Genomic DNA, 23653 nt, shown 5'->3' with positions numbered 1-23653 from the left:
GAACTGAACATTCTAATTCAATACCAGTAAAAAACACATTGTTTCTAAAATTATTTATTTTATTTTTTTTTTATAAAATCTAACGCGTAATGCAGTAAATTGTACGTGAAAAAAATTGAACTAAAAATTCGTCGAAATGAAAAAAAAAATTAAATAAAACAAATTTTGAAGTTGATTTACAACGTTTAATATTAAAGTAAAATGTACCTTGATCAGTATAACAAAATATTATGTATATACATTGAAAACTACCGTATTTACACAGAACTGCCGCCGATTAAAATAACATAATATAATAATATTATAAATTAGTGAGCACTACGTAGTAAATATATCAGCAAGATAAAAATTTTCACGTTAATCGTTTCGGTATATAATAAATGGGGAAAATACATATAATTGTGAGAACACACTGATACGTAAGAGAAAAAAAAAATCGACGAGTAATATTTTCACGTTTGCATATCACTCCATTCTTTGTCACTCGCCGATGAACTCGATTCTCCGTTTTGAGCTATTGAAACAGAGAAATCCATGTAATACAAACACATCAAGGGATATTTGATCAAATTCGGGAGGAAAACTTACACGAAGATGAATTTGAACTTTTAGAAGATTTTCTGTATTTATCAACGGGTCCCCAAATTCGAACTGTACAATCGTCTGATACGGAAGCCAACATTTGATGATAGACGGGGTTCCATGCGACAGTATTCACTGTTCTGGTATGGCCTTGTAGAACGGCGATTGGTTTTTCATTCTTAATGTGCCATATGTAAACCTTATTGTCTGTGTGATAAAGAATAAGTGATTTAAAAGCGATACGTGGAATAATTAGGCGACTTCCAAGGGTGATTTTGTACCTTCACTTCCGCTGGCGATGAAATCCTCGTTAGCACCACCGAAACAACTATGAATAGTGAAATGGCCTTGGGTAACACCCTGGAACTTACGAACTAGGCATTTGTCTTCCAAGTCCCACAGATGTACTCCTTGAGTGGCAACGTTGAGCAATGCTAGGCGATCGGTTTTGTTGACAGTGAAGGCCATTATGGGATGATCTTCTTGAAACCTATGAAAATGGAACATAATTGGCGCATTTGTTTTGCATTGCAGTAAATAGGGTTGATCAAATTAACTATAGGCAATTCCAACAACTCACATGTTCGTATCGGAAAGATCGTCGAAATTATATGCTCGTATACGATGATGTGTATCGGCAGCTAGTACAGTTCTGCCATCAGACCTACACCATAATCCGTTGACGCGGACACCTTCCCAAGAATCTAGAACCGTACCTTCAAGATCCTATAAACAGAGGGGATCAATTCACGTTTTATGATCATCATTGAAACACATTCGACCATTCGTATACCATAAAAGTACTTACACACTGATAAAATTGGCCACGAATTCCAGCAGTGACGAATTTTTTTCCGCTGGTATGCCATGAACACGATGTTAACGAGTCTTCGGGTGAATGTGAAACTTTAACACGAGGCTCGTCCGATTCCACATTCCATATGAACAATTCCGGACAGTCTTCTGGTCCGCAAGCAAGTAGATGGGTTCCATCGGGAGACCAGGCTAAATAAGCCACTCCATAGGAGTGATTATCTAGTTGTTTTCTCAATCTACATGTTAACGTTTCCTACAAAAATGAAGTAAAAATGGCGAATATTACGAACACGTCTAGTTGAACTAATTTTGTACATATTAAAAACGAAGAAAAATACTAACGGGATCAACGTCCCATATGAGAATAGTCGTATCTTTCGATCCGGTAGCTAATTTTAAACCATCGGGAGAAAATTTACAGAACCAGACTTCATCACAATGGTCATTTAATGTTTGGATAGTTTCGCATGGGAACTGTTCCCTGAAAAATGAAAAAAATGAAATCAAAATCGCAAGATAACGTTGGAAAATCATCGTCAACTGTTTTCATACTTGGAGCAATGATGATCGACTAATAAATTGAAATTATCGATTCCTTCTTCTTGAGTCGTATTATGAAACGGGCATTTATTCTTTTGTAATTCGACAGCTTGCGAAAGTAAAGTATATAATCTGTAACAAAACACATCCGTACTTATAAAATGATCTTATACGTTAATCTATTCATTTTTTTACCTTCTCGGAGGTAGCATGATCGACGGGGGTAGAAATTTCTGTAATTTTTCCATTAATTTCGATCTCGAAGCGATACCTTTTCCGTGCCAACGAGCTCTGTTCATCAGCTCTTCTCGACCACTGATCATTATATAACTGGTAACAAAAATAAGCAAATTAGGTACAGTTAATCGTCATTGCAACAATTCGAGTGACGTTGCCACGAAACAGAAGAAACACAATACCTGCTTAGAACATGAACTCTATCGATATTATGTTGTAAGGGAGTTAATTCGTTACGAAGAACATGTAAAGCATCTAAAGCTCGACCATCTTCCAAAAACTCTAAATATTTCTGCTCCAAGATTAAAAATTTCATTTCCTGAAACCACATTTCAAATTTAAAACCCACTACGACTTGAAAATCATCGTATAAATAATGACAAACCTACCGCTAACGATTGTTTAGAATTCTCCAACAACAATTTCAATTCGTTCAAGTCATTTTCGGCCTAAAATTACAAAAAAATTGAATACATATTTCTCAATACCAATACGAATAGCTTCGTTGAAGCCTAGTCAGATGTAATTTACCTTGCTCCACTCTCCATCCATTACATGCTGACGAAATTTAGCTGCTGCTGGATGATCCAAACGACATCCCGATTCTTTCATCAATAACTCCGCGGTACGACTGTGAAACAAAAAATTACAGATTAGGTTTCAAATTTAGCTCGTGATTCTTGAAAAAGGCAAGTACAATCTTGTACGTAATGTTATTATCACGAGGCTACAAAATGGGAAAATTAAATAAACTACGTCACAACAAAACAGATGCAATGAGCTATAAATGAACAAAGAGTTTCATCATTGTAATGTGTAACTATAATTACGAGTAAGATATTTTCAATTAGTTCAAAAAGTGTATACGAAGAATAAAAATGTTTCATCAATTGAACTCACTTCAGGCCAACAGTTTTCAAGTGTTGTCCGATCAATCGAACGATGTCTTGATCCGTCTTCGACATGACGGGCACAGTGATATTGTATTCCTCAACATTGCCATTTTGTTGAGAAGACGACGGTGCTTCGTAATCATCAGTAGCAGCCCCGTTGTGCTGACAGCCATTAGCTTGCTGATGCATCGTATCTTCAACAGTAACTCTAGTCTTCTTACGAGGTGGCGGAACAAGTCCACCGTCGTCAGAATCACCACTCGAGGCCAGGCTTGCAATGACTTTTCTTTTTAAAATTCTGTTGTTAATTTAGACGAGAAAAAAAACATAAACAAAAAATAATAGTTAAAAATACTACGTAACATCTAAAATAGTCAGTGTCCGTGACACTGGAACTTTTCACAGCTGACAAAGAATATTACAACTTTTGAAGGGGGATCAAACGGAGGAAAACAGAGCTTTGAATCAGTGTTGTATTTTTACGTACTGGTGAATGATCACGTTACGTTGAAAATTTCTGTTTCAAAAGAAAGTTTAAACGAAAAAGTGCCCAAGTTGAACTTTACGTGTTACTTACAAGATGGAAGTGATGCTTTATCCTGGTAGCTGGTGCTTCTAAATCTTTTCTGCTGGGTTCATTTTCTGAAAAACGAAGAAAGAACTCGGGAAAATTCGAACGACGAATACTGAAATTGTAAACACTAAACAGCTGAGCAAAAAAACAAGGAAACAAAAGTCTTTTGTTTATTAATTATTTTTCATTCGAGTGTCAGAAGTCAGAATCGAATGTACCGATAATCGAACAAGTCGAGGCTGAATATCGATGATATTCAAAGTTTTCCATTGGTCTGTTTTCTATGAATGGAATGAAGTTTTTTATTTTTAATAAATTTTTTCTTCTGAAATAAATATTATGCAATTTTCTCAATTATGATTCACCAATTCAATTTTCAAAAACACTGATTTTTGAATGTTTGTAAGATCAACTGGTGAGTGAAATGAATTTTGAAAACCATGATCTCTAATCTCATTCTCAAACTCAAGTATACCTATACCATACCTACGAACTTTCTAGCTGCTTCGTCCATTCAAAAAAATGAATAAATAAATATGCGTCAGAAAATTATCTACATATTTTATGAGCATGAATAATTATTCGATCTCAATTAGAACCTAACTAAAATTTCACTGATTCCAAGATACCAGCTTCGTGATTTTAGGAGCAGTCCAAAATTTCCTGTAAGCGTACAATCAAAATTCAAAAATGATTCTTCGTATTGTCTATTCTATTCATTTTTATGCTTTTTTGCGCGGAATCTCATCAATTAAAACATGTGAATGTTTTGAGCTGCAAACAAACCTTAACAGAATAGAATTAGTCACTCACAGTAACCTTTTGCATTCTTTATAGTCTCAAAACCCAGAACATCTAGTTTTATCGTCCATTAAAACGTATGAGACTATAAAAATTTTCAATATCGAATTAGACAAAATACGTCAACAGTTCAGGTCAGTAATTTAGAAACTTGAACATTTAAACAAATTCGTAAATAGGTACTCAATGATGGAAATTCATCTCATTTATTGAAAATTTATATTATTTTCAACTCAACTACAAACCTATTCGAGTTCGAGTTCACTCGGCAGTTCGGCACTTATATCACTCCAGTATAGATAATTAGGTAATCATGCTGTTCAAAAATAGGAATATAGGTAACTTACACATTTATGTAGAATACAAAAGTACTTACATAAGTATATATCTAAAATGAATAAACTAATTGATGTTTTGCGATAAACGTACGAAGCATGATTCGTTTTCAAAGGAAAATGGACTTTGTCAGTTGGCTGGTATTTTTCCACAACCATTCTTTACGTCTGAAGCGTGATGCTGATGGAAATGTATCAATCAAAGTGCGATCGATGAGCGAACCATTGCTTAAAGCCGTTCAGTTATAAAGTTCATTTGACAAGATGAAGTGTTGATGCACAGGAAAGCCATCATTATAATTTTTCAATTTTTTTTTTCTAAAACCTGGAATAATTTTAATATTTTCAACTTTTACCTACTTATTGGCATTTTTCCTTTATTTTCTTCGGTCCACGTTTTCAAAAATAATTTCATTAATTTTTTCAAAATTTACTCCAATTGACTAAATACGTATAACTTGAAGAATAAATTTAGGAAAATTCACAAATCCAAAGTAGAAGTACGTACACCAATTTTCGCAGATGTAAATGAATAAATTTTTAATTGAATAATATGTAAATGAATATAGCTAGTGTTTTGTATCAACTTCAAGAATATTTTTATTTTGACGAAGTTTGGTAAATCGATCCATTCTATGCTTAAAAAATAGTTAATTACGACCTTAAAATAAATACCTAACTCGAAAAAAAAATTCACAGAAACACAAAAAGATGGATACAAAAAATGAGTAAGATATACCTATCTAGGACATCATGCAATATTTACATTAAACTGAATTTAATAAGATACCGTAAAAAAAAGGAACGATGGCACAACAGCCAAAATGCACCGTCGAAAAATTTCACAAAATAACTGCTAAAATTCCAATAATATTTTCGACTAGATAAATTACACGAGGATGCCATTAACCCTCCGTTGGTCGCATAACTGTCTCACAGACCAGTTGAGGTTGAAACCCCATCCATCATGTTGGTAGGCGTATTGGCATCATTTACGTGCAAGAAACACTGACGCGGCACAAAATTTGCCTATACAATTTTCGAAGGAGTAATTTTTGATATTTGGCCAAAGGACTTTCACCTTAAGGCGGGTTTTTCGTAGATACGTCATATTGATTATGTATAAAAAATGACCTTAAGGTGAATTACCGAAAAAAAAAGTTCAGGATGATTTTCCAATTAAAACTCGGTTTTAGTAAATGAAAAATATTGAAAAATTTGCATTTTTACGTAATTCACTTCAAGCTGAATTTTGAACTTGACTGAATACAAGAAAAATGCCCCTTCAAAAAGTAAATTAGGCAAATTTAACACTACGCCAATCGTTTTGGTCTTTAAAAGGCATCAATTATGCCAATTAATACAATAATCAGTGTAAAAAAATGACCCGGTCTGACAGACAGTTATGCGACCACTCACGGAAAAAAATTGGATGCCACTACCGTAGGGTTAAACATATACATAGGTCAAAAATGAACGCATACAAATTTGATAACAACTACGTAACACTCAAAAAAAATGTATTTCAAGTTACACACGTCAATTGGCAAATGCGGCGATATAAAAATAATCAAATTCCGCGATTTTTATTTAATTAAAAATTCATAATAAATAATAAAATGCTATTCATAGAATTCGTCGATTTAAAATAGAATAAAAATTATCAGAATCGAATTATTTATTGAATTTTGGCATCAGTCAGTATTATTTACATGAAAATAACCAAACGTGTTCGACAATCAGCCACAAATATAATCAATTTCTGTATCACAAAAATAAAAAATCATACAACAAAAAGGTACGTAAAAAATACGATCTTTTTAGAAAACATCCATAAAAGGGAATGCAGCCTGATCGGGGCAATGTAAATCAGCTAAAAAACACAACGTGCCAGATAATCCTTCGTATAAACTGTAAGGTGAATCTGGAGTATGGGCTTCTTTACGAAACTCTGAAGTTGTCATAAACTCGGCAAAGACGGCGGCTCTTTGGAGGTATTTTTCATCACGAGTCAATCTGTACAGAAGCAAGAATACGTAACCGTTTCCAGCAACTCCGTGACATATCCCTAGATGGAAGAATTTAGTCATCAAACCCAGGATGTAATACGAGTAAAGTTCATTGAAACCACAAATCTGGGTTATTTTACCTGGTCCTTTTTTCAACAATCCTCGTTCCCAAACGACTTCACCAGCTCTTATACACGACTGGAGGTATTTATCTTCATTCCAACGTAAATACGCTTTCGCCATAGTGTATATAATTCCTGAAAACATTCTCCTTTACAATACTATGTTTTTTTTCAACAACCTCGAACCGTATTTTGGTCTAAAAATTCACCTGGGGCACCGTGACACCAATGCACCAATTCTTGATCACAATCAGGTCGTAGCACTTTACCAATATCGTGAGTTGCGCAAGGAAAATTACCATTTCTGGTCTGAGTTGAGAGTAGGTAATCGACAGAAGTTTTGATATCTTTTTCAGCGCCAGGATTCTTATTCAGAAAGTCATCGCATGCCATTAAAGCTAATAAGATGGCACTTAAGCCATGAGCAGCACCTACAATAACTCGTATTAATATATTGCGAATTTGTTAAATGCACATCTTCGCAAAATTTACCTAGGTATTCTGTATTGTAATAAGCATACATGAGAGGAGATTCGGACTGCTGTGATCGTGCAAACGTTCTGCCTTCGGATACGACCAGTTCGCAAATTTCGTTCATCTGTTCGGTGCTAAGAACAGGTCGACTGATCTGTTTTTGTAACCAAATAGCTCCTAGAAGATATCCGGCCCTGCCGACAAACAATTCGTTTCCACCATAAGCCACATTATAGTTCGAGTATTGATGAAGATTGATGTACTGTTGTAATTGCTCCTCTGCTTTCGACTTACTCCCTGAAAATGCAATAAGATGTCATTTAAAATACCAGCTATCATTTTTTAAAGAACTACAAATAACACTTTACCCGTATTCCAGTAAAATGCACAAGCAACTGCGTGATATCCAGCTCTACCCAGAAGAAACCCATACATGTCAGCGATATCGTTAACTCGACGTCCGCTGAAATACTGACCAGCAGTGCAAATATACTCTAAACCTTTGGAAGCGTTCACTTTTCTTTCAGCTTCCATCATAGGTGATTTCATCAACGTATAGAATAAATAAGCAACACCTGGAGAACCGACATATAAACCTCCATCCGTCAACTCCTGCCTCGGTGGGATGTGGGATCGTATCATCTGCACATATTCGTAAATTTTTGGTTTCCAAAATCGCTCGTTTGGTTGTTTTTTGGAGATATCTGCGTTCAGATGTTTATTGATAAAATATCGTTTCATACTAGACATCTTGAGGGGTTTCAGCTCAACGATTCTGTACCGAACGATGCTGGAGATTAAACACGCATAGAATACATTTAAAGAGCTTGCACGCAGCGGTTAAGAAATATTTTCGAGAACATCACACAAAAATTTAGAGAAAAAGCAACGAACGTGTACAATTTTCAAAATTATGTGTACTAAAAACTGATAACAGATTTCAACCTGCAAAATTTTTTTTAGAAAAAAAACATCGGACGCGAAATCAGTGTTGCCTTGTTTAAATTTTAAAAGTACCTAGATGAAGACTGATTAATATTTCTGCACCTACGATTTTCTACGAGAGTAATTACGCATTGAAATGAGCTTTTCATAAATTTTAATCAATTTTTTATAATTTTTCAAATTCACAGCGACCAAAACCATAACTCTTCGAACAAATGAAAATCAGCGTTTGTGAAAGAGAAATGAAAAGTTTTGGATATTGGTAACCCTGCGTGACTCCTATCAATATCAAATTTCTTTTTTTCGCTGCCTCGCCGGTCGGTGATTGATGATCGCTGATCAGTCGATCGATCATTCATTCATCAGCAATCACTCGATCATCTGTCGTTGTGTTAGTGTGAAATTGATCTAATTTTATTACATGAAGATTGAAAACTAGAACACTTGATATTTTCGAAGAAAGTGCTTGAAATGCTTGAATAATGCTTCCGTTGATTTATGAATCATAATTTTAAAAATAGTTTTCTTCTGTCCAACTGCATTCAAAGGTAAATATTACACTCCTATAAAAATTTTACTTGCTCATTGAATTATTATAATTTTGGTTCATTTTACAAATCCAACAGATGGAGTATTTTGTGGGTTTAGTCATAACCATTCTAACACTTTTTGTATTCAATAATTTCAAGAAGAGGAGGAAAAATGAAGAGGAATCCAACAAGGTAAAAAATATGATCATCACTTCATAATAAATAATCGATCGCTTTCTCTCTTTCACTTGTGAGAGTATTTCTAAAGATATTAAATATTTTCTTCACGCTTCAATAAACCCATTACCTATGCACTGTATTGAGTCAACGATGAAATTCAGACAAAGCTGATTTCTCAATCCATTATAATTGTAATTAATTATCAACTTTATTTTCCAGGACATTGATTTTGACTGGACTCCAGACCCTCTAGTCGACGAAACGAAATTAAAACCCAATTCTGTACCTGAAACTCGATCATTAATCGTCAACAGCAAGGTGATTACTTTAAAATACGTCCAACACTTGTGTTTTTTCGAATACATGAATAAATAATTAATGCATCGCATGTTTCGAACATCTCGATACAACATATCCGTTCGAATTACCTTAACCTACGTTTGCTGAGGTCAACTTTTACTTTAAACCGAATTTTTCAATTTCCAGGTTGGAAAATGGGTCGAAATAGATGGACGTAAAATGTTGAATTTCGCTTCGAACAATTATTTAGGATTTATTGAAAACGAATACATTATCGAAGAAGCCAAACGATCCATATTCAAATACGGTGTAGGATCTTGCGGTCCCAGGGGCTTTTATGGAACTGTCGGTAAGACGATAGAAAAAAATCACCGGAGTAAATGAGACGCTAATTCGTGTATTTTACAGATGTACATCTAGATTTAGAGTCTCGATTATGTAAATTTATGAACATGGAAAGCGCAATAGTTTACTCTTACGGGTTCTCGACCATTGCCAGCGCTATTCCGGCGTATGCGAAAAAACAAGACGTGATTTTCGCGTGAGTAATTTTCATTCGTAGCTGATTAGAGTCATGTACGCAATCGTATAATTGTGTGATTAAATTTACAGCGATGAAAGGGTTAATTTCGCTATCCAGCGTGGAATCGAAGCGTCACGTTCGACAGTATTTTATTTCAAACATAACGATTTCAGACATTTGGAATCCCTGATTAAATCCTGGGATGACTCTCATCAGGTAAACTTGATTGGTGAACTGAAATAAAAGTACATTACGATCATTTATACTCTTGTAGGCTGTAATCGTGAGAGAACAATTTTTATTCAACCAATCTCTGCCATTAATGGAGCGAAAATTTAATAAATGCGAAATATTTTACGCTTATATTCGCTCGTTATCGAAGCATCGTGTGTAGGTGATTAACTGTAAAAATCAATACCTCTTCGATTAACTCGAAAATAATTTGATTTCAGGATAAAAAATCCAATTCCAAAATACGTAAATTTTTAATCGTCGAAGGAATCTATATAAACAGCGGTAAAATTTGTCCATTGCCTGAAATGATAGAAATTCGTAAAAAATACCAATTACGAATCTTCATCGACGAAAGTATTTCATTCGGAGTTCTCGGTAAAACCGGACGTGGTATTTTGGAGCACTTCAATATCGATGTACGTTCGTCACTCGATTTTTTTCTCACTTCGTACTCTAACACTGATTAAAATTACAGAACGATGACGTAGATATGATAATGGCGAGTATGGAGTACGCTTTAGGCACCGGAGGAGGCTTCTGCGTCGGTAGCACTTTCATAGTAGAACATCAGCGATTAGCTGGATTAGGTAATCATCGCCATATTTCAATTCGAGATTTGTTACGAAACGAGCTTATGTATCTAATTAATGGCGTATTTTCCTCAGGTTACTGCTTTTCAGCTTCGTTACCACCTTTCTTAGCTGTCGCAGCTCGTGCCGGAATAGACGTCCTGGACGAAGAGAAAGATTTAACGGATAGATTATCGAACCGTTGTAACCAATTACACGACGCTTTATCGAGCAGCCCTGTTTTGAAAATTTATTTCGATATCGAAAGCGACGCTGCAAGCCCTATTAAACATTTATTCTTGAAAGAACCGTTTCAATTAGACAGTTACGATAAAGAGATGAGTTTACTGAACGAGATAACCTTCTACGTGAGTAAATTTATCTATACACGTTTCGAGAGTAACTCGTTCTAGTTTCTAAAACTATGCCAAAATGCACTCTGTTTCTTATTTCAGTGTAATAATCGCCAGATCTTAATTACCACTGCACACTATCTCGTTGATAAAGAATATAAACCACCTCGTGCTAGTATTCGTTTAACCGTCAGCGTTACCACGAACTCCGAAGATATATCTAAATTAATTTCGACATTGGAAGAAGCAGCGAATGAAATTTTCACCTGAGATTTGTTTTTTAAAGATAATAAACTTCGTGTTCCGTTTGTTTTTTAAATTAAATTTTATATTTAAAAAAAAAATCATACAAATTTTTCCATACCGTTTTAAAATAAAAATTAAAAAATATAAATATATACATAACGAAAAAACAAAAACAACACGTCGATAATATGTGTAAATCGTAAAAAAGAAAAAAATCATAATGTATTGCATGAAGGCCTATTTATAATTACACCGATTATTCAAGAAGGAGGGTAAACTCGATAAGAAAAATACACGTAGTATTTTTAGATAATTTTTAGGTCTTGGTTTTCTAAATGTAATCGTGATAAGTGATAGATCATATGATTGTTAAATTTCATACGTCAATTCACTACAGAAATCTATTCCGAAAATACAAATTATACTTCTTCAAAAATCATCGTCGACAAAATCTCATCAGTCATTATGCTAAATCTATTAGCAAATACACATACTTTACAGTTTACGTTGCAGAGAAATTAAAGAGGTTGATTTCAACGTAAAAATTATACTTCCATGTACATACATATAAAGAAGTACCTAACAAAACATTTCAAAATTCCACGATTCTAGTAGTCCGCTATCATTATGTAACCACTTTCAAAATAAATCGTTCAAAATTCTCATCAAAATCAACTTTCAAATCCTATCAGCGAATTTAAGTCATCGATTGAGGACATAAAGGGGGCGACGATAGGAGAACTTTGTACACTTCTTACTACAAACAAGCGAAAACGAATGAGAAAAAAAAAGAACGAAATGAAAGAACTTATTTGAAAATGAAACAAGTAACGATAAATATCTCGTTAAGAGTATAAACAAAAAAAAAATCACTGCGATAATAAACTATTCTACTTTATCAACTCGACGTCATTCGCACGTTGGTTGGTTGGCTATCACTTAAATTGGAAATTGGCGATTGGTAAATAATTAACGTTTCAAGTACGAAGATTTTCAATTACCCAGATACAAACGATGATAATCATTGGCACCGAAAGCGGCGTTACATTTGGGACATTTACGTTGCCTTGTTTCGTATCTCGCTTTGACGCAATCCCAGCAAAATACGTGAAAGCATTTAGTTAAAACGGCATCTTTACGTTTTACTTTACACGATGGACACGTCAGAGTTTCCTTGTATTCGCGTATTTCTTCCATTAGGACGATATTGGGCGTACCAGCCGCCTCTATTTTCTTCATACGTTCTACCTTACGTTTCAATTGGCCTATTTCCTCCTGTAAAATAGAGAAATACGCGTTGAAAAGGTATCCTTATTGCATTGTTTGATGGAAAGAGACCGGTATTTACCTGTAATCTATTATTTTTATACGCTTCGGCTTCTAAAGAGCTAGTTTTCTCGGATACGATTTGTTGAGCTTCTTTCATTTGGGCGTGATATTTTTCTACGAGAGAAAAAAATGTTAATTAGGGAGAATTCGATATATTAAGCGAGGGGAGAGATTGACAGTCGAATATTTTACCTAAATGCAATTTCAGATCAGCAGCGGATTGCGCATTTTCGATGGCTTTCCGTTTATGCAGTTCTAGGGTTTGTTGACGTATCAACATTTCTTTCTCTAAATTATTCAACGCTGTTTGATAAATTTTCTCTTTTTCTTCTAATTTATGGACTACCATGTTCACCGAATCCAATTGTTTATTCATAACATTTATCTGCAATAAAAAATGCAAACGTATTCGAGGTGATTGACAGAATAGCGAACGTTTTAGTTAACGCGGATTGCATAACAACATAATTACAAGACGGTTTTCCGAAATGGAAAATCTAATACTAACCATTTCTTGTAAACCTTCCTTCTCATCTCTAGAAACTTTATACAATTGGTTCGATTTGATACGTTCGGTCATCAGTTTAAAATTAGCTTCATCTTTTTCACGAAGTTGCTGTATTAATCTGGAATTTTGTTCTTGCATGTCCTCGAACGCCTGTCCGGTCACTTCCATTTCACTAAGTAGAGCTTCTTCTTCCTAAAATGACAGATATTGGATTAAATATAAAACTTCCTAAATTTTATTTCACGATATTGGTTAATTTTTTTACCTGTTTGTGCATTTGGACTTGTTTCTGTAAACCATGATTCTGTTCTTCGAGATACTTGATTCTTTGCAAAGCATCTTCATCGGCTAATTTTTTGTATCCTTCTCGTTTACTTTCCTGTAAATTTATTCAAAATTTTACATAACGTCTTGATAAAACTGAAAGGAAATTTCGGGATATTTTCGTAAATACTCACTTGTATACGACGCATTTGTTGCTTTAAATCTTCTAATTCGGCTCGTAACTTTTTCTCGATCAACATTAACTGAGCTTTGTCTCGTTTATCTTGATTCAATTTTTTATGCATATCCAACAGCAATTTCAAGTCTTTTTGTTCATTCAGAGCTTTCCTACGTTGACACAGGGGATAAAATTATTCAGCCATGTCACGATTGATTATTCAACTAACGAATAACTCACTTTAATTGATTTTTCAAGTCTCTGATGAACTCGTTATCGGTATTTTTCTGATCTTTGCCATCTTTAATGTCTTTCGCGTCTTTGGGCCTATTTTGAGCATCTTTCGATGGCTGCGATGGTCCACTCTGAGGAGGAAACTTGACAGGAGTTGTAGATGGTTTCTTCAATGACGAAGATTCTTGAGCATCGGGCATAGGTTCATCTTTAACAGATGCATTTGGTTCCTTTTTACTCTCGTTCGAAACGGATGCATTTGCGTTCTGTAAATGGTTCTAAATTATTTATATTTTCCAGGAAAAAAAATCGTTATGCGAGGTAATGAAACATACTTCCGATGTTGAATTAAAATCGGTATCCATTGATTCGGATTTAATGTCTAGTAACTCTTCTTTGACTGGGAATTCTGGTTTCTTTTCTTTAACGTCTTGACTGCCACTGGGTTCGGATTCATGGCGTACTTTTTGTCCATCTTGGATTCGTTTATTCTGAAAATAATCGCGTAATGTGAATATTATTCTTTCAACACGACATAAATGAGTATAAATAAACGAGTATTTACTTTGCCAAATTCAGCGCTTAGTTCTTTATACTTCCTCTTATACCGATGAGCTTCGCTTTTCAATTGAATATTATGATTCTGCAAAGAGGTAATTAAATGCCTCATTTCTCGATTAATTGGACCAGTTTGCTCATTCGCAACTAGATTTTGCTCGAATTCCATCCTCAACATTTCGTATTCTTTGCGTAGCTGCGAGTTAACATCGTCCATTTGCAATAATTCGGTACGAAGGCGTTTCTGCGTCATTAATTCTTCGGTCTGAAAGAAAATTCGAAATTAGAATACAATAAATCACGCGATTCGTCGCTCGTTGTCGGGTGTTTACCTCCATTAACTCGATTTTTCTTAAATAGGAACTCTGTAACGTTTGAATTTGAGTTTGATACTCTTCCAGCTGCGTTCGCATTTGCACAGAATCGTTGTACAAGACGGAGAAGTGCGACTGAAGGCATTTGTATTCCGGCGTTTCGACTACCACACTCTCCGGTAAGTGTTTCAGCTGCGTAATTAAAACGACGTAAAATGAAAAATTGAACCCGACATAATTTCTCAAAATTTCGAACACTGCAACTTACGTTCATTTGCAACTCTTCAACTTTTTTCAAATTCTCTCTATATTTTATATTCAACGTTTCTAATTCTTGTAAAGTATTCGTGGCCAGTTCTCGTTGTTCTTCTAGTTCTTCGGCTAATTCCTCGATCTATAAAAAGATCAAAGTTGAAAATAGTATAATAACACAATATATTGGTACGAAATCAATTTCATCAGCCATGCTTACTTTTTTATTGCTAACATTCGACTTGGTTACAGGATCGGCAGTTGAAGTTGAACTAGACGTGCCTCGTTCCGCCAGTGCTTGCTCTTGAGCCCTCATCTTTTCTAACGTTTCGGCTAAATAATGCTCAATTCGACAATTTTTCGTTTGTAATTTCGAATTTTCGTACTCGATATCGTCGACACGATTTTGCAACTCGGCGATTTCGGTTTCTCTAACATTTAAATCATCTTGCAATTCGTGTAACTGAAAAAATATCACGGTGAAAACACTTCAGAAAAACACCGTTGGAAAGAAAACTGACAAGAAATGAATACCTTCAGAGACATGCCATGTTGCTGTTCTTGCAACGAAGTGATGATTTGATGTAGCCTAATATTTTCACGCGAACATTCGGTATACATATCTTTAAACTGTTTAATTACAGTACCAGGATTTTTAGAATTTCCTGCAGAACTATCGTCGTCATTTTTATCTTTACTACTGGAACCATCGTTAACATCTCTATCAGTTATATCATCATCTCCTCTGGAATTTTTCTCTTGGCAGTCTTGTTTTTCATCGTTTTTATCGTCCGAATCGCCAGTTTCCATACTTTCAGAGTTATGATCACTACTCGATATTAATTTCTTGGTTCTATAAAGACTGGAGGCGACATTAGGGTCGGAATCAGTATCCATATGTTCTGAAAATAATTTCGATCATTGAATAGGGATGTGAACATTATGAAACATCGATCAAAGAACTCGAACAACGATACTTACCCACACTAACATCGGGCAACGTTTCTAAAAAATGCAACATTTTCTCGTATTTTAAAAATAAGCGATCGTATACTTGAATAATTTTAGCTACAGCGCGTTTAGAAACTTGAACTCGATTCGCTAATTTTTCGTCTAGTTCTTTCTTATCCCATGTAGAAAGCTGCATTAAGAAAGACGTGGCTGCTTCACTCTCACCTGTGACATAGATATAAATTAGTACAAAAAATTTCTCACCGTTGGATAACCTACAAAAATATACAAACTTTGAGCTTCTAAATCATGGGCAGATTCGGCATCAAATCGTAACAGCATTAATCTAACGTCTTCGTTTAACTGATTCCAGTAACGGTTAATAACATTCAATACAGCGTCATCTCGAGTCTGACGTTTTTCCAATTGTTCGATTCTTTGTCGAAGTTCATTCTCTATTCTTTTACGATCTTCTAGCCGCTAATTACATAAAAAGTTGAGATTAGTGGAAACATCGATACAACAGATGGAAATATAGGCGATATAATCGTATTTTACCATGGCTAATTTCTTGTTTTGAAACTTCAAAACCTTGATGTCCATTTCTTCGAGTGTAGAGATAGGACCGATTCTTAATGGTTCGAAGACTACTTTCTTCAGCCCATCGCTGTTTTTGCTATCCGATTTACTCGAAAAGCTTTCCATTTTGTTTCTGTAATAAAGAAAGATTAATGGGAGTCGAGCAAGATGTTGGTATCGATGAAATCTTATCGGGTGGGTTCTATACTTACGCGAACTCTGACAATTGAATTACTAAAAACTAGGGTAGTATACTGATTCACGAATTCATCAAGATCATAATGAATGATTAATAAATCTTAATAATAGTATTTAGATGATTGAAATTACATTACATTACTTTTTTTCCAACAAATTTGTTAACAAAAAATAACAATGTTGACGAATGCGACCGACGGGCTCTGAAATTTTCATCGCGGAGGCGCAGAGACGCCGACTGTGTAATTTTACGATGCTTCGATTGTGCGTAGAAAAAAAAACGAAAAATTTGTCCAATTGATAAGAACTGATAAGAAAGAAGAAATTTTGAATTTTGAATTTTGGAAATTGGAAAACTAAATTGAAAATTGGATTTTAAAACACAAAATAAATTATTTTGGTACTTACGAGTTGCAATTACGAGCCTAATTCTGAGATCTATTGTTACGAAGTACTAAAATTTTCATTACAATGGCTCCTTGAATTACAAATCAACAAGTATTTGCAGGTAAAAATTACACCAATAACACCATCTAATATTTTGTAAACGCTCACTTTTCCCTCAAAAGATTCTCATTCAACGTGAAAATTTTCTCATTTTGCAGACGAATTCATTTAGCAGAAAATGGGCGACTTTCTCGCAGATGATAACCCATGTGGTAGAGCTCTGGTACATCTCGTATCAAGAGGAAATGCGGTTATCGCAGAGTTGCTTCGATTGAAAGATTACATTCCGAGTACATTCCGGTAATCGTCTGTTTCGCACGTATAATTTTCTAACCGAAATTTCAAAACTCCTCTCACGTTGCAATTTTATTCGACAGATTGGACAATAAACAAGATCAACAAAAATATGGTGACATAATATCGGATTTTCTGTACTTCAAAACTTCCGATGATTTTGAGAGAAAAATCGAAAAAAATCCGGTAATTCATCTCTCTTAAGTATGCCACGTTGATATCGAAAATTTTCCAATATTCTGTGTGATTTCAGACTCTTCAAGATTTGGATACAGAATTTCGAGACAACAACGTTGAAATTTTGAATAGATTTTTCCTAGTTTTTGAAAGCGTACACAAGTACGCCACAGATATTAATCAGTTCGTTGAAGAATTAGAAGATGGAATTTATATTCAACAAAATCTCGAGAATTTATTTTACAACGGAGAAGGAAAACAACTATTGGTATAGTTTCTAGTCATCTTAATACAAAAATAACCACCAGAACATCAACAACGTTTTATTTTGTATTATCACAGTGTGAAATGTTGTATCTTTACGGAGTCATGTTGTTATTATTGGATATCCATATCGACGGTATGATTCGAGAACGTTTATTGGTATCTTATTATCGTTACTGTGCTCAACACTATACAGGAAGGACGACTGTAGATGACGTTTGCAAACTAATGAGATCCACCGGATTCGGTACTAGTAAGAGACCGCAAGATTATCCAGTCGATTATTTCAAGTTGGTAGATTTATTTTTACATAATATGAAGGTAAATTGACGCGAAACTTATTGTTTTTGATTTATTTTAATGTGTAGACGAATACAAATAAATGAAGATCTGATCACCATGATTATTGGTCATTTACGGACGGACGATATTTATAATCAAATATCAGCTTATCCGAGTCCTGAACATAGAAGTACAGCTCTCTCATCTCAGGCTGTCATGTTATTCGTTTGTCTTTTCTTCAACGCTTCTATTCTCAACAGTCAATCCGCTAGAATGAGAGAAATCGTCGATAAATATTTTCCAGACAATTGGGTAAATTCAACGTGACTAATTTCACGAGCATTAATATCCATAAAATTTAATGCATTGTGTGTTCAACAGGTAATTAGTTTTTATATGGGATCAACGATTAATCTAATCGACATTTGGGACTCGTTCAAAGCAGCCAAAGTAGCTCTTGGTAATACTTTGGAACAAGACAATATTCATACTATTGCCACAAATCATATGCAAAGTCTTAAGGTATGATTTTGCTCTAATTTTTCTATCTCAAATGAGTAAAGTCTTCATTTACTATGTTCGGTCTTTATTGAACATTTCAGAAAGGCGTTAAACAAACCCAGCAATATTTAAAAGAAGGTGCACTTACTGAAGAACGAGTTTTCGAAGCCAGCAGTAAAATGTCATCAGTTTGTAGAGATTGTAATGTTTCTCTGAGATGGTTAATTCTGCATACAATTCCACATTACACCGGTAAGCTTGAAAATTTACTCGTCATTTTCGTGTACCTTTTCTAAATTGAATTTTTAATTTTCTAGTACCTGAAATGAATAAACGAAGTAAACAAATACGTGAGCAGGTTTTATCAGATACTAAAATTAAACAATCAGATCTACTTCAATTGCTATTAAACACTGCCGAATTTGAATTAAATTTGAAAGAATTGATTAGACACGTAAATATCACCGATATGAGTCAATTTCATCAAAAATTTGTTCAATTTTTATTAATTTTTAAATTCGTTTAAAAGTTGATAGATCAGAAAGAACCCAAGTGGAATGAATGGAAAAACGAATGTGTACAAAGAATGGAAGATTTATCCGACGCTTTTTCTGGAGAAAAACCTCTGACGAGGATTCCAAAAAATGGTAAATATTTTTCTAATCTATTTCAATATTTCTCTGGTATTACGAAGTAAACATTTCTGTATTAATTTTTACTGCTTCAATTTCAGAAAATCTGCAAGGCTGGTTTAAAAATAAAAGTACTGAAATCGAATCGCTCAATATCGAAAAATATAAATCATCAAGTAGGAAAATACTCCAATTATTAAAAGCCCTGGAAGAAGTTCAAGGTTAGAATTGAAATTTTCCTCGAATTAGCACGAATAAAAACGATGATTTATTTGAAATTTTTATTGTTAGGTTTTCATCGATTATCAGACAGTCACCAAGTCAGCGAATATATACGAGAATCTTCGAAATATCTAAAGAAAATGGTTAAAATCATGGCTATAAAGGAAGACGTTTTAGTCGACTTGCAGATCATTGGCGATATTGGTTACGCCTGGATTGCCGTTGATAATTACACGAAATTAATGCAAGAGAGAATTAAAAGCGATCCTTCATCAGCGAGTAAACTGAGGGCTACATTTTTAAAAGTAAGTTATAAAAAAATTCCCCCAAAAAAAATTGTTTTTCAAATTTTATTTTTATTTTTTTTAAAATTTATTTAGCTATCGTCTGCTCTGGAAACACCTCTCCTTCGAATTAATCAAGCTGGCAGTGAAGATTTAGTATCCGTGAGTCAATATTATTCCCAAGAATTGGTTTCCTATATTAGAAAAGTACTTCATATTATTCCGGAAACCATGTTTCTGTTGATGGCTAAAATTATACATTTGCAAACAAATGTCATCAAGGAGATGCCTACTAGATTAGAAAAGGATAAAATCAAGGAATACGCCCAGCTTGACGATAGAACTGAAGTAACTACTGTTCAGTTGCACTTTACCTCGTTTTGAGTAAATTTTAATGAATGCTTTGTTTTCAGGTTGCTCGATTTACTCACGATATTTCGGTTTTGTCTGAAGGTATGTTGAAAATGAAAAGCACTCTGGTTGGAATTGTGAAAATCGATCCTAAAAAATTGTTGGAAGATGGAATCAGAAGAGAGCTAGTTAAACATTTAGCTACTGCTCTCCATACTACGATTTCTTTCAACTCGAAATCGAAAGTGTGTTTTTTTTCATTCGGTTTCAATTTTTTTCCCCTTCAAAGATGAATTTTTAATCCTATTATTATTTTTTCAGTCTCCTGAACCATCATCGACCTTAAAACGCCTCAGTACGATTATGGACGGATATAAACGCTCGTTCGAATACATTCAAGATTACATCGGTATTCATGGTTTGAAAATATGGCAAGAAGAGGTATCTCGTATAATTGGCTATAACGTTGAAATGGAATGCAATAGTTTCCTACGTAATAAAATCCAAAGCTGGCAAAGTATTTATCAAAATAAGGCAATCCCTATTCCGGATTTTCCAAAAATCGATAATTCAGTCAACTTCATTGGAAGATTGCTGAATGCATTGCTGAAGATTACTGATCCAAAGTAAGAATTTTCTCCAGCTAAATTACGGATTGGGAAAACTTTCATAATCTGATTCAAATTATCATTTTAGGACTACAGTTTATGTAGAAAATTCAATGGCGTGGTTCGATTTTAAAACGCAAGCAGAAGTGATGAATTTCAAAGTATTCAACGATATAAAAAATTCCATCGGTGTATCTGGGCTGACCGGATTGGATAGACTGATATGTTTCATGATCGTGACCAAATTACAAGTAGGCGATAAAATCGAAGACAAAAATCAATCAATTCGAGTACGACATTATTTTGGTTATTTTATTTCAGAATTTACTCGATACCTTGCGAAAAGAAGTAATCAGGGATAAAATGTGGACAGATCTTTTCACCAATGCCATGAATACTTTTTCTAATCCTTCCCAATTGATCGGTAAGATTTGGAAAATCGTATTAAAAATAATTCTTGTTTAATTTCACAATGTTGGAAATTTTCAGAACATCCTTCCAAAGTTTATGGTCAATATTTGGGTAAACTTTATAAACTCCCGGCTAGTATTTCAGAATCAATTTTACAAATAGGTCAATTGCAAATTCTACGCCGACAGATCTTTTACGAATTGGAAATTTCGTGTAAATTTGATTCGAAACAGTTATACATGTGTTTGGAAACATTCAACGAGTAAGTTTGATAAATTCAAACTTTATAATTTATCATCTCGAAGTATTAATTGTTTTTTTTTTTACCAGAGCAATGATGAACGAAATCAAAGCACGATACGCCGAAAGTGCTGACGACACAAATAAAAATATGCTCTTGAAAGAACTTAGCACGTACTTGGAATGGGCTGGAATTGGCAATCCGTATGCCAAAATATATATTACCACCAGCAATCTTCGTTATTTTCCCATGTTCATGTTTTTCTTCACTGTATTTCAATTATCCAAATTACAGTGGCAGAAAAATACAGGTAAATTAACTTTTCAGCGTATTTTTTCGTTCACGAATGGTTTTTTTAATCAACATTTTGACTTAGGTGTCTTGATGTGGAAAAAGTGTAGTGATCCTTTAGACGGATTCCCTTTCGTGATTGGTTTACAAACCATTTTTCGCCAGTTCCATCCAAATAATCGGTCGCAGTTCACATTATACATGAGTCAATACCTGAAGTCATATTTAGCTGTGATTGCCAAGTATGTTGAGTACATATTTAAGCATCTGCAAATTCTTTACAGATTGTAAAAGTTTATTATTTTATTTCAGCGCTACGGATAAGACTGAAAGTCAAACAGAAATACGTACGACTTTGGAATTTTTGTACACTTTCATCGCTCATTCGGGATTACCAAAATCAGAAATCACAGACTATATTCCAGAAACTGCTATACATTTATTCGAAACATTAGTCTCATAATAATATATATATTTTTATACATTTTTTACTCATCGTTACCATTGTCATTTTCAATAAATACAGTTTTCTTATTGTTATAAACACTTCTATAAATTGACGTAAAAAAAAGAAGAAGACACCACTTAAAAGATTAATTCGAAGTACAAAATTAATACAGCAACTACAACACATTATCCACATGATTCGTTAGATTTACATATTTACAAAGTTAAAATTTCTGTAACCATTGCTTGACTTCGTCTAATTGTATATTTTCACTAGTACCGTATGAAATAGCTTCAGCGAATGAAACACTCAATGGTTTCAAATGAGAAAATTCGAAATCTTTTTTCCTACTTCCCAGATAAGGTCGTTTCTTTTTACCGGATTCGTTACTTGTCGTATCTAATTGTTTTCCTTTCAAACTTCTCAACATATTCCTAAGAAAAATAATGCAAACAAAATGAATGATTCAAATCCAAAACAATCATTAAAAAAATTCAAGATATAAGAACTCACAATTCTTTTTCGAGTAACATTTGAATAACGGTAGTTCCTTTGGCAAGAGGTAAATCCTGTTTATTACAAACGATCAAAACTTCTTTACAATTAGAACGTACAACTGGATCAGTCAGAACGCTGAATAGCAATCTAAAAAAAAGAGCAATCTGTGAACACAAATTCAACTAAGGGATCGATAAACTGTACTAAAAAGTCTACCCACTCTGCCACTTCACGTAATTCGGTTTGAATTCCCTCGGAATCGATCATGAAAAGGATACCTTGAGCGAAACCTTTATGTTCGTCGAAAATCCTCCCACGTACTCTTTCATTGCCTGGAATATCAGTTATTTTGATCTCGTGCTACGTAAAAATGTGTTTTTGGTGTAAATTTATCTGATGATGATGCACTTTGAACTTGAAGGTGAGACTACGAAAAATAGATACCTTGGCACTTTTATACGATCCTTTGTTTTCTACCATAGACGTGTACGTTGATACGATCCTATTGTATATTAAATTGGAAAACAGTACGGTTTTGCCACTATTACTGGAGCCCATAAATAATACCTCTTGATAACGGCGGTGTTTCTTGACTAAATATATGATCAACTCTGGAAACAATACAGCATTGTATTGGTTTTTTTAAACTAATGTGAAATGATATTTCGATTAAATTTTACTCACTTATTATCACGAAAAGAAGTACTCCGGCGAGTACGTATATAATATTCTGGTGAATAGGATCCATGATATTTTATTTACAAATAGTACAGAAATGCTGAATAGAAAATACTGGAAGTTATTCTTACGAAATCATCGTTATTCTCTTGTATAATTTTACGATTAATCACGCGTCTGACACAGCGAAAATCTCTTTTTTTCCGACAGAAATGTAAAAATTATCGCGTTGTAAATTGTTGTAGTTTACGTGCAATTTTATGAAAAATTCTGTATACGATGGAGCGGGAGTGGGAGGGAGGAGAACATCAAAAAAATTTTTTTTTTAGATTTTGAAAACAAACGCGACGAAGCGACAGTGTTGAAAAAATAATTTTAAAAGTTTCATATTTTTTT

The 23653-nt window shown here is 34.1% G+C and overlaps 6 protein-coding genes across 7 annotated transcripts; 2 read left to right on the top strand and 4 right to left on the bottom strand.

Annotated features, from left to right (window-relative positions):
- Window positions 1-38: 38 nt before the first annotated feature.
- On the bottom strand, window positions 39-3794 carry LOC135842401 (WD repeat-containing protein 26). Of its 2 annotated transcripts, XM_065359849.1 has the most exons (13): window positions 3646-3794; window positions 3076-3366; window positions 2707-2806; window positions 2565-2624; window positions 2358-2494; window positions 2134-2268; window positions 1951-2070; window positions 1741-1879; window positions 1391-1651; window positions 1163-1308; window positions 864-1072; window positions 589-789; window positions 39-514 (listed from the first exon to the last, which is right to left on the bottom strand). In XM_065359849.1, the coding sequence occupies exons 2-13, from the start codon at window positions 3255-3257 to the stop codon at window positions 453-455; spliced, it is 1752 nt and encodes a 583-aa protein (XP_065215921.1). In that variant the 5' UTR covers window positions 3258-3366; window positions 3646-3794; the 3' UTR covers window positions 39-452. The 2 variants fall into 2 exon arrangements, with proteins under 2 accessions (XP_065215921.1, XP_065215920.1); XM_065359848.1 differs by lacking the exon at window positions 3646-3794 and having other exon boundaries at window positions 3076-3494.
- A 2717-nt stretch (window positions 3795-6511) lies between these two features.
- Window positions 6512-8343, bottom strand: LOC135844351 (lanC-like protein 3 homolog). Its single transcript, XM_065362517.1, has 5 exons — window positions 7752-8343; window positions 7402-7680; window positions 7119-7340; window positions 6928-7044; window positions 6512-6846 (listed from the first exon to the last, which is right to left on the bottom strand). The coding sequence occupies exons 1-5, from the start codon at window positions 8131-8133 to the stop codon at window positions 6599-6601; spliced, it is 1248 nt and encodes a 415-aa protein (XP_065218589.1). The 5' UTR covers window positions 8134-8343; the 3' UTR covers window positions 6512-6598.
- Window positions 8344-8614: 271 nt separating this feature from the next.
- Spt-I (serine palmitoyltransferase subunit I) lies at window positions 8615-11699 on the top strand. Its single transcript, XM_065362515.1, has 10 exons — window positions 8615-8876; window positions 8955-9050; window positions 9258-9356; window positions 9525-9687; window positions 9747-9879; window positions 9951-10077; window positions 10314-10511; window positions 10571-10682; window positions 10761-11032; window positions 11120-11699. Exons 2-10 carry the CDS (start codon window positions 8955-8957, stop codon window positions 11285-11287), a joined length of 1368 nt encoding a protein of 455 aa, XP_065218587.1. The 5' UTR covers window positions 8615-8876; the 3' UTR covers window positions 11288-11699.
- A 114-nt stretch (window positions 11700-11813) lies between these two features.
- Window positions 11814-16815, bottom strand: Bre1 (E3 ubiquitin-protein ligase Bre1). Its single transcript, XM_065362512.1, has 17 exons — window positions 16643-16815; window positions 16410-16563; window positions 16145-16331; window positions 15882-16076; window positions 15435-15802; window positions 15121-15363; window positions 14917-15042; window positions 14667-14840; window positions 14342-14599; window positions 14112-14267; window positions 13783-14054; window positions 13559-13712; window positions 13366-13479; window positions 13101-13292; window positions 12785-12977; window positions 12612-12706; window positions 11814-12538 (listed from the first exon to the last, which is right to left on the bottom strand). The coding sequence occupies exons 2-17, from the start codon at window positions 16554-16556 to the stop codon at window positions 12257-12259; spliced, it is 3156 nt and encodes a 1051-aa protein (XP_065218584.1). The 5' UTR covers window positions 16557-16563; window positions 16643-16815; the 3' UTR covers window positions 11814-12256.
- A 129-nt stretch (window positions 16816-16944) lies between these two features.
- Window positions 16945-22177, top strand: Strump (WASH complex subunit strump). The gene is made up of 21 exons (XM_065362511.1): window positions 16945-17136; window positions 17234-17375; window positions 17453-17555; window positions 17623-17814; window positions 17889-18100; window positions 18179-18404; window positions 18474-18614; window positions 18695-18845; window positions 18911-19047; window positions 19123-19240; window positions 19327-19446; window positions 19517-19752; window positions 19828-20079; window positions 20145-20327; window positions 20404-20708; window positions 20779-20941; window positions 21012-21114; window positions 21180-21363; window positions 21432-21652; window positions 21719-21875; window positions 21946-22177. The coding sequence occupies exons 2-21, from the start codon at window positions 17254-17256 to the stop codon at window positions 22094-22096; spliced, it is 3477 nt and encodes a 1158-aa protein (XP_065218583.1). The 5' UTR covers window positions 16945-17136; window positions 17234-17253; the 3' UTR covers window positions 22097-22177.
- SrpRbeta (signal recognition particle receptor beta) lies at window positions 22089-23538 on the bottom strand. Its single transcript, XM_065362519.1, has 5 exons — window positions 23264-23538; window positions 23024-23190; window positions 22800-22939; window positions 22595-22726; window positions 22089-22515 (listed from the first exon to the last, which is right to left on the bottom strand). The coding sequence occupies exons 1-5, from the start codon at window positions 23325-23327 to the stop codon at window positions 22305-22307; spliced, it is 714 nt and encodes a 237-aa protein (XP_065218591.1). The 5' UTR covers window positions 23328-23538; the 3' UTR covers window positions 22089-22304.
- Window positions 23539-23653: the final 115 nt, after the last annotated feature.

The sequence above is a fragment of the Planococcus citri genome, chromosome 4, assembly GCF_950023065.1.
Source record: "Planococcus citri chromosome 4, ihPlaCitr1.1, whole genome shotgun sequence".
Classification (NCBI taxonomy): Eukaryota; Metazoa; Arthropoda; class Insecta; order Hemiptera; family Pseudococcidae; genus Planococcus; species Planococcus citri.
This window is presented reverse-complemented; position numbering and strand designations above follow the sequence as displayed.

Coding starts and splice junctions, on each gene's coding strand:
- LOC135842401 (XM_065359849.1), bottom strand. CDS start 3,257: ATGCATCAGCAAGCTAATGGCTGTCAGCACAACGGGGCTGCTACTGAT. Junction 2,495..2,564: donor ATTCTAAACAATCGTTAGCG/GTAGGTTTGTCA, acceptor ATGTGGTTTCAG/GAAATGAAATTTTTAATCTT. Junction 1,309..1,390: donor GTGGCCAATTTTATCAGTGT/GTAAGTACTTTT, acceptor CTCTGTTTATAG/GATCTTGAAGGTACGGTTCT.
- Strump (XM_065362511.1), top strand. CDS start 17,254: ATGGGCGACTTTCTCGCAGATGATAACCCATGTGGTAGAGCTCTGGTA. Junction 18,405..18,473: donor AATATTTTCCAGACAATTGG/GTAAATTCAACG, acceptor TGTGTTCAACAG/GTAATTAGTTTTTATATGGG. Junction 21,653..21,718: donor ACAGTGGCAGAAAAATACAG/GTAAATTAACTT, acceptor ATTTTGACTTAG/GTGTCTTGATGTGGAAAAAG.
- SrpRbeta (XM_065362519.1), bottom strand. CDS start 23,327: ATGGATCCTATTCACCAGAATATTATATACGTACTCGCCGGAGTACTT. Junction 22,940..23,023: donor GATCGTATAAAAGTGCCAAG/GTATCTATTTTT, acceptor ATTTTTACGTAG/CACGAGATCAAAATAACTGA. Junction 22,727..22,799: donor GAATTACGTGAAGTGGCAGA/GTGGGTAGACTT, acceptor TCTTTTTTTTAG/ATTGCTATTCAGCGTTCTGA.
- Spt-I (XM_065362515.1), top strand. CDS start 8,955: ATGGAGTATTTTGTGGGTTTAGTCATAACCATTCTAACACTTTTTGTA. Junction 10,512..10,570: donor TGGAGCACTTCAATATCGAT/GTACGTTCGTCA, acceptor TTAAAATTACAG/AACGATGACGTAGATATGAT. Junction 10,683..10,760: donor TCAGCGATTAGCTGGATTAG/GTAATCATCGCC, acceptor TATTTTCCTCAG/GTTACTGCTTTTCAGCTTCG.
- LOC135844351 (XM_065362517.1), bottom strand. CDS start 8,133: ATGTCTAGTATGAAACGATATTTTATCAATAAACATCTGAACGCAGAT. Junction 7,681..7,751: donor TGCATTTTACTGGAATACGG/GTAAAGTGTTAT, acceptor TTGCATTTTCAG/GGAGTAAGTCGAAAGCAGAG. Junction 6,847..6,927: donor ATTGTTGAAAAAAGGACCAG/GTAAAATAACCC, acceptor TCTTCCATCTAG/GGATATGTCACGGAGTTGCT.
- Bre1 (XM_065362512.1), bottom strand. CDS start 16,556: ATGGAAAGCTTTTCGAGTAAATCGGATAGCAAAAACAGCGATGGGCTG. Junction 15,803..15,881: donor GTTGCCCGATGTTAGTGTGG/GTAAGTATCGTT, acceptor AATTATTTTCAG/AACATATGGATACTGATTCC. Junction 14,841..14,916: donor TTGAAGAGTTGCAAATGAAC/GTAAGTTGCAGT, acceptor TTAATTACGCAG/CTGAAACACTTACCGGAGAG.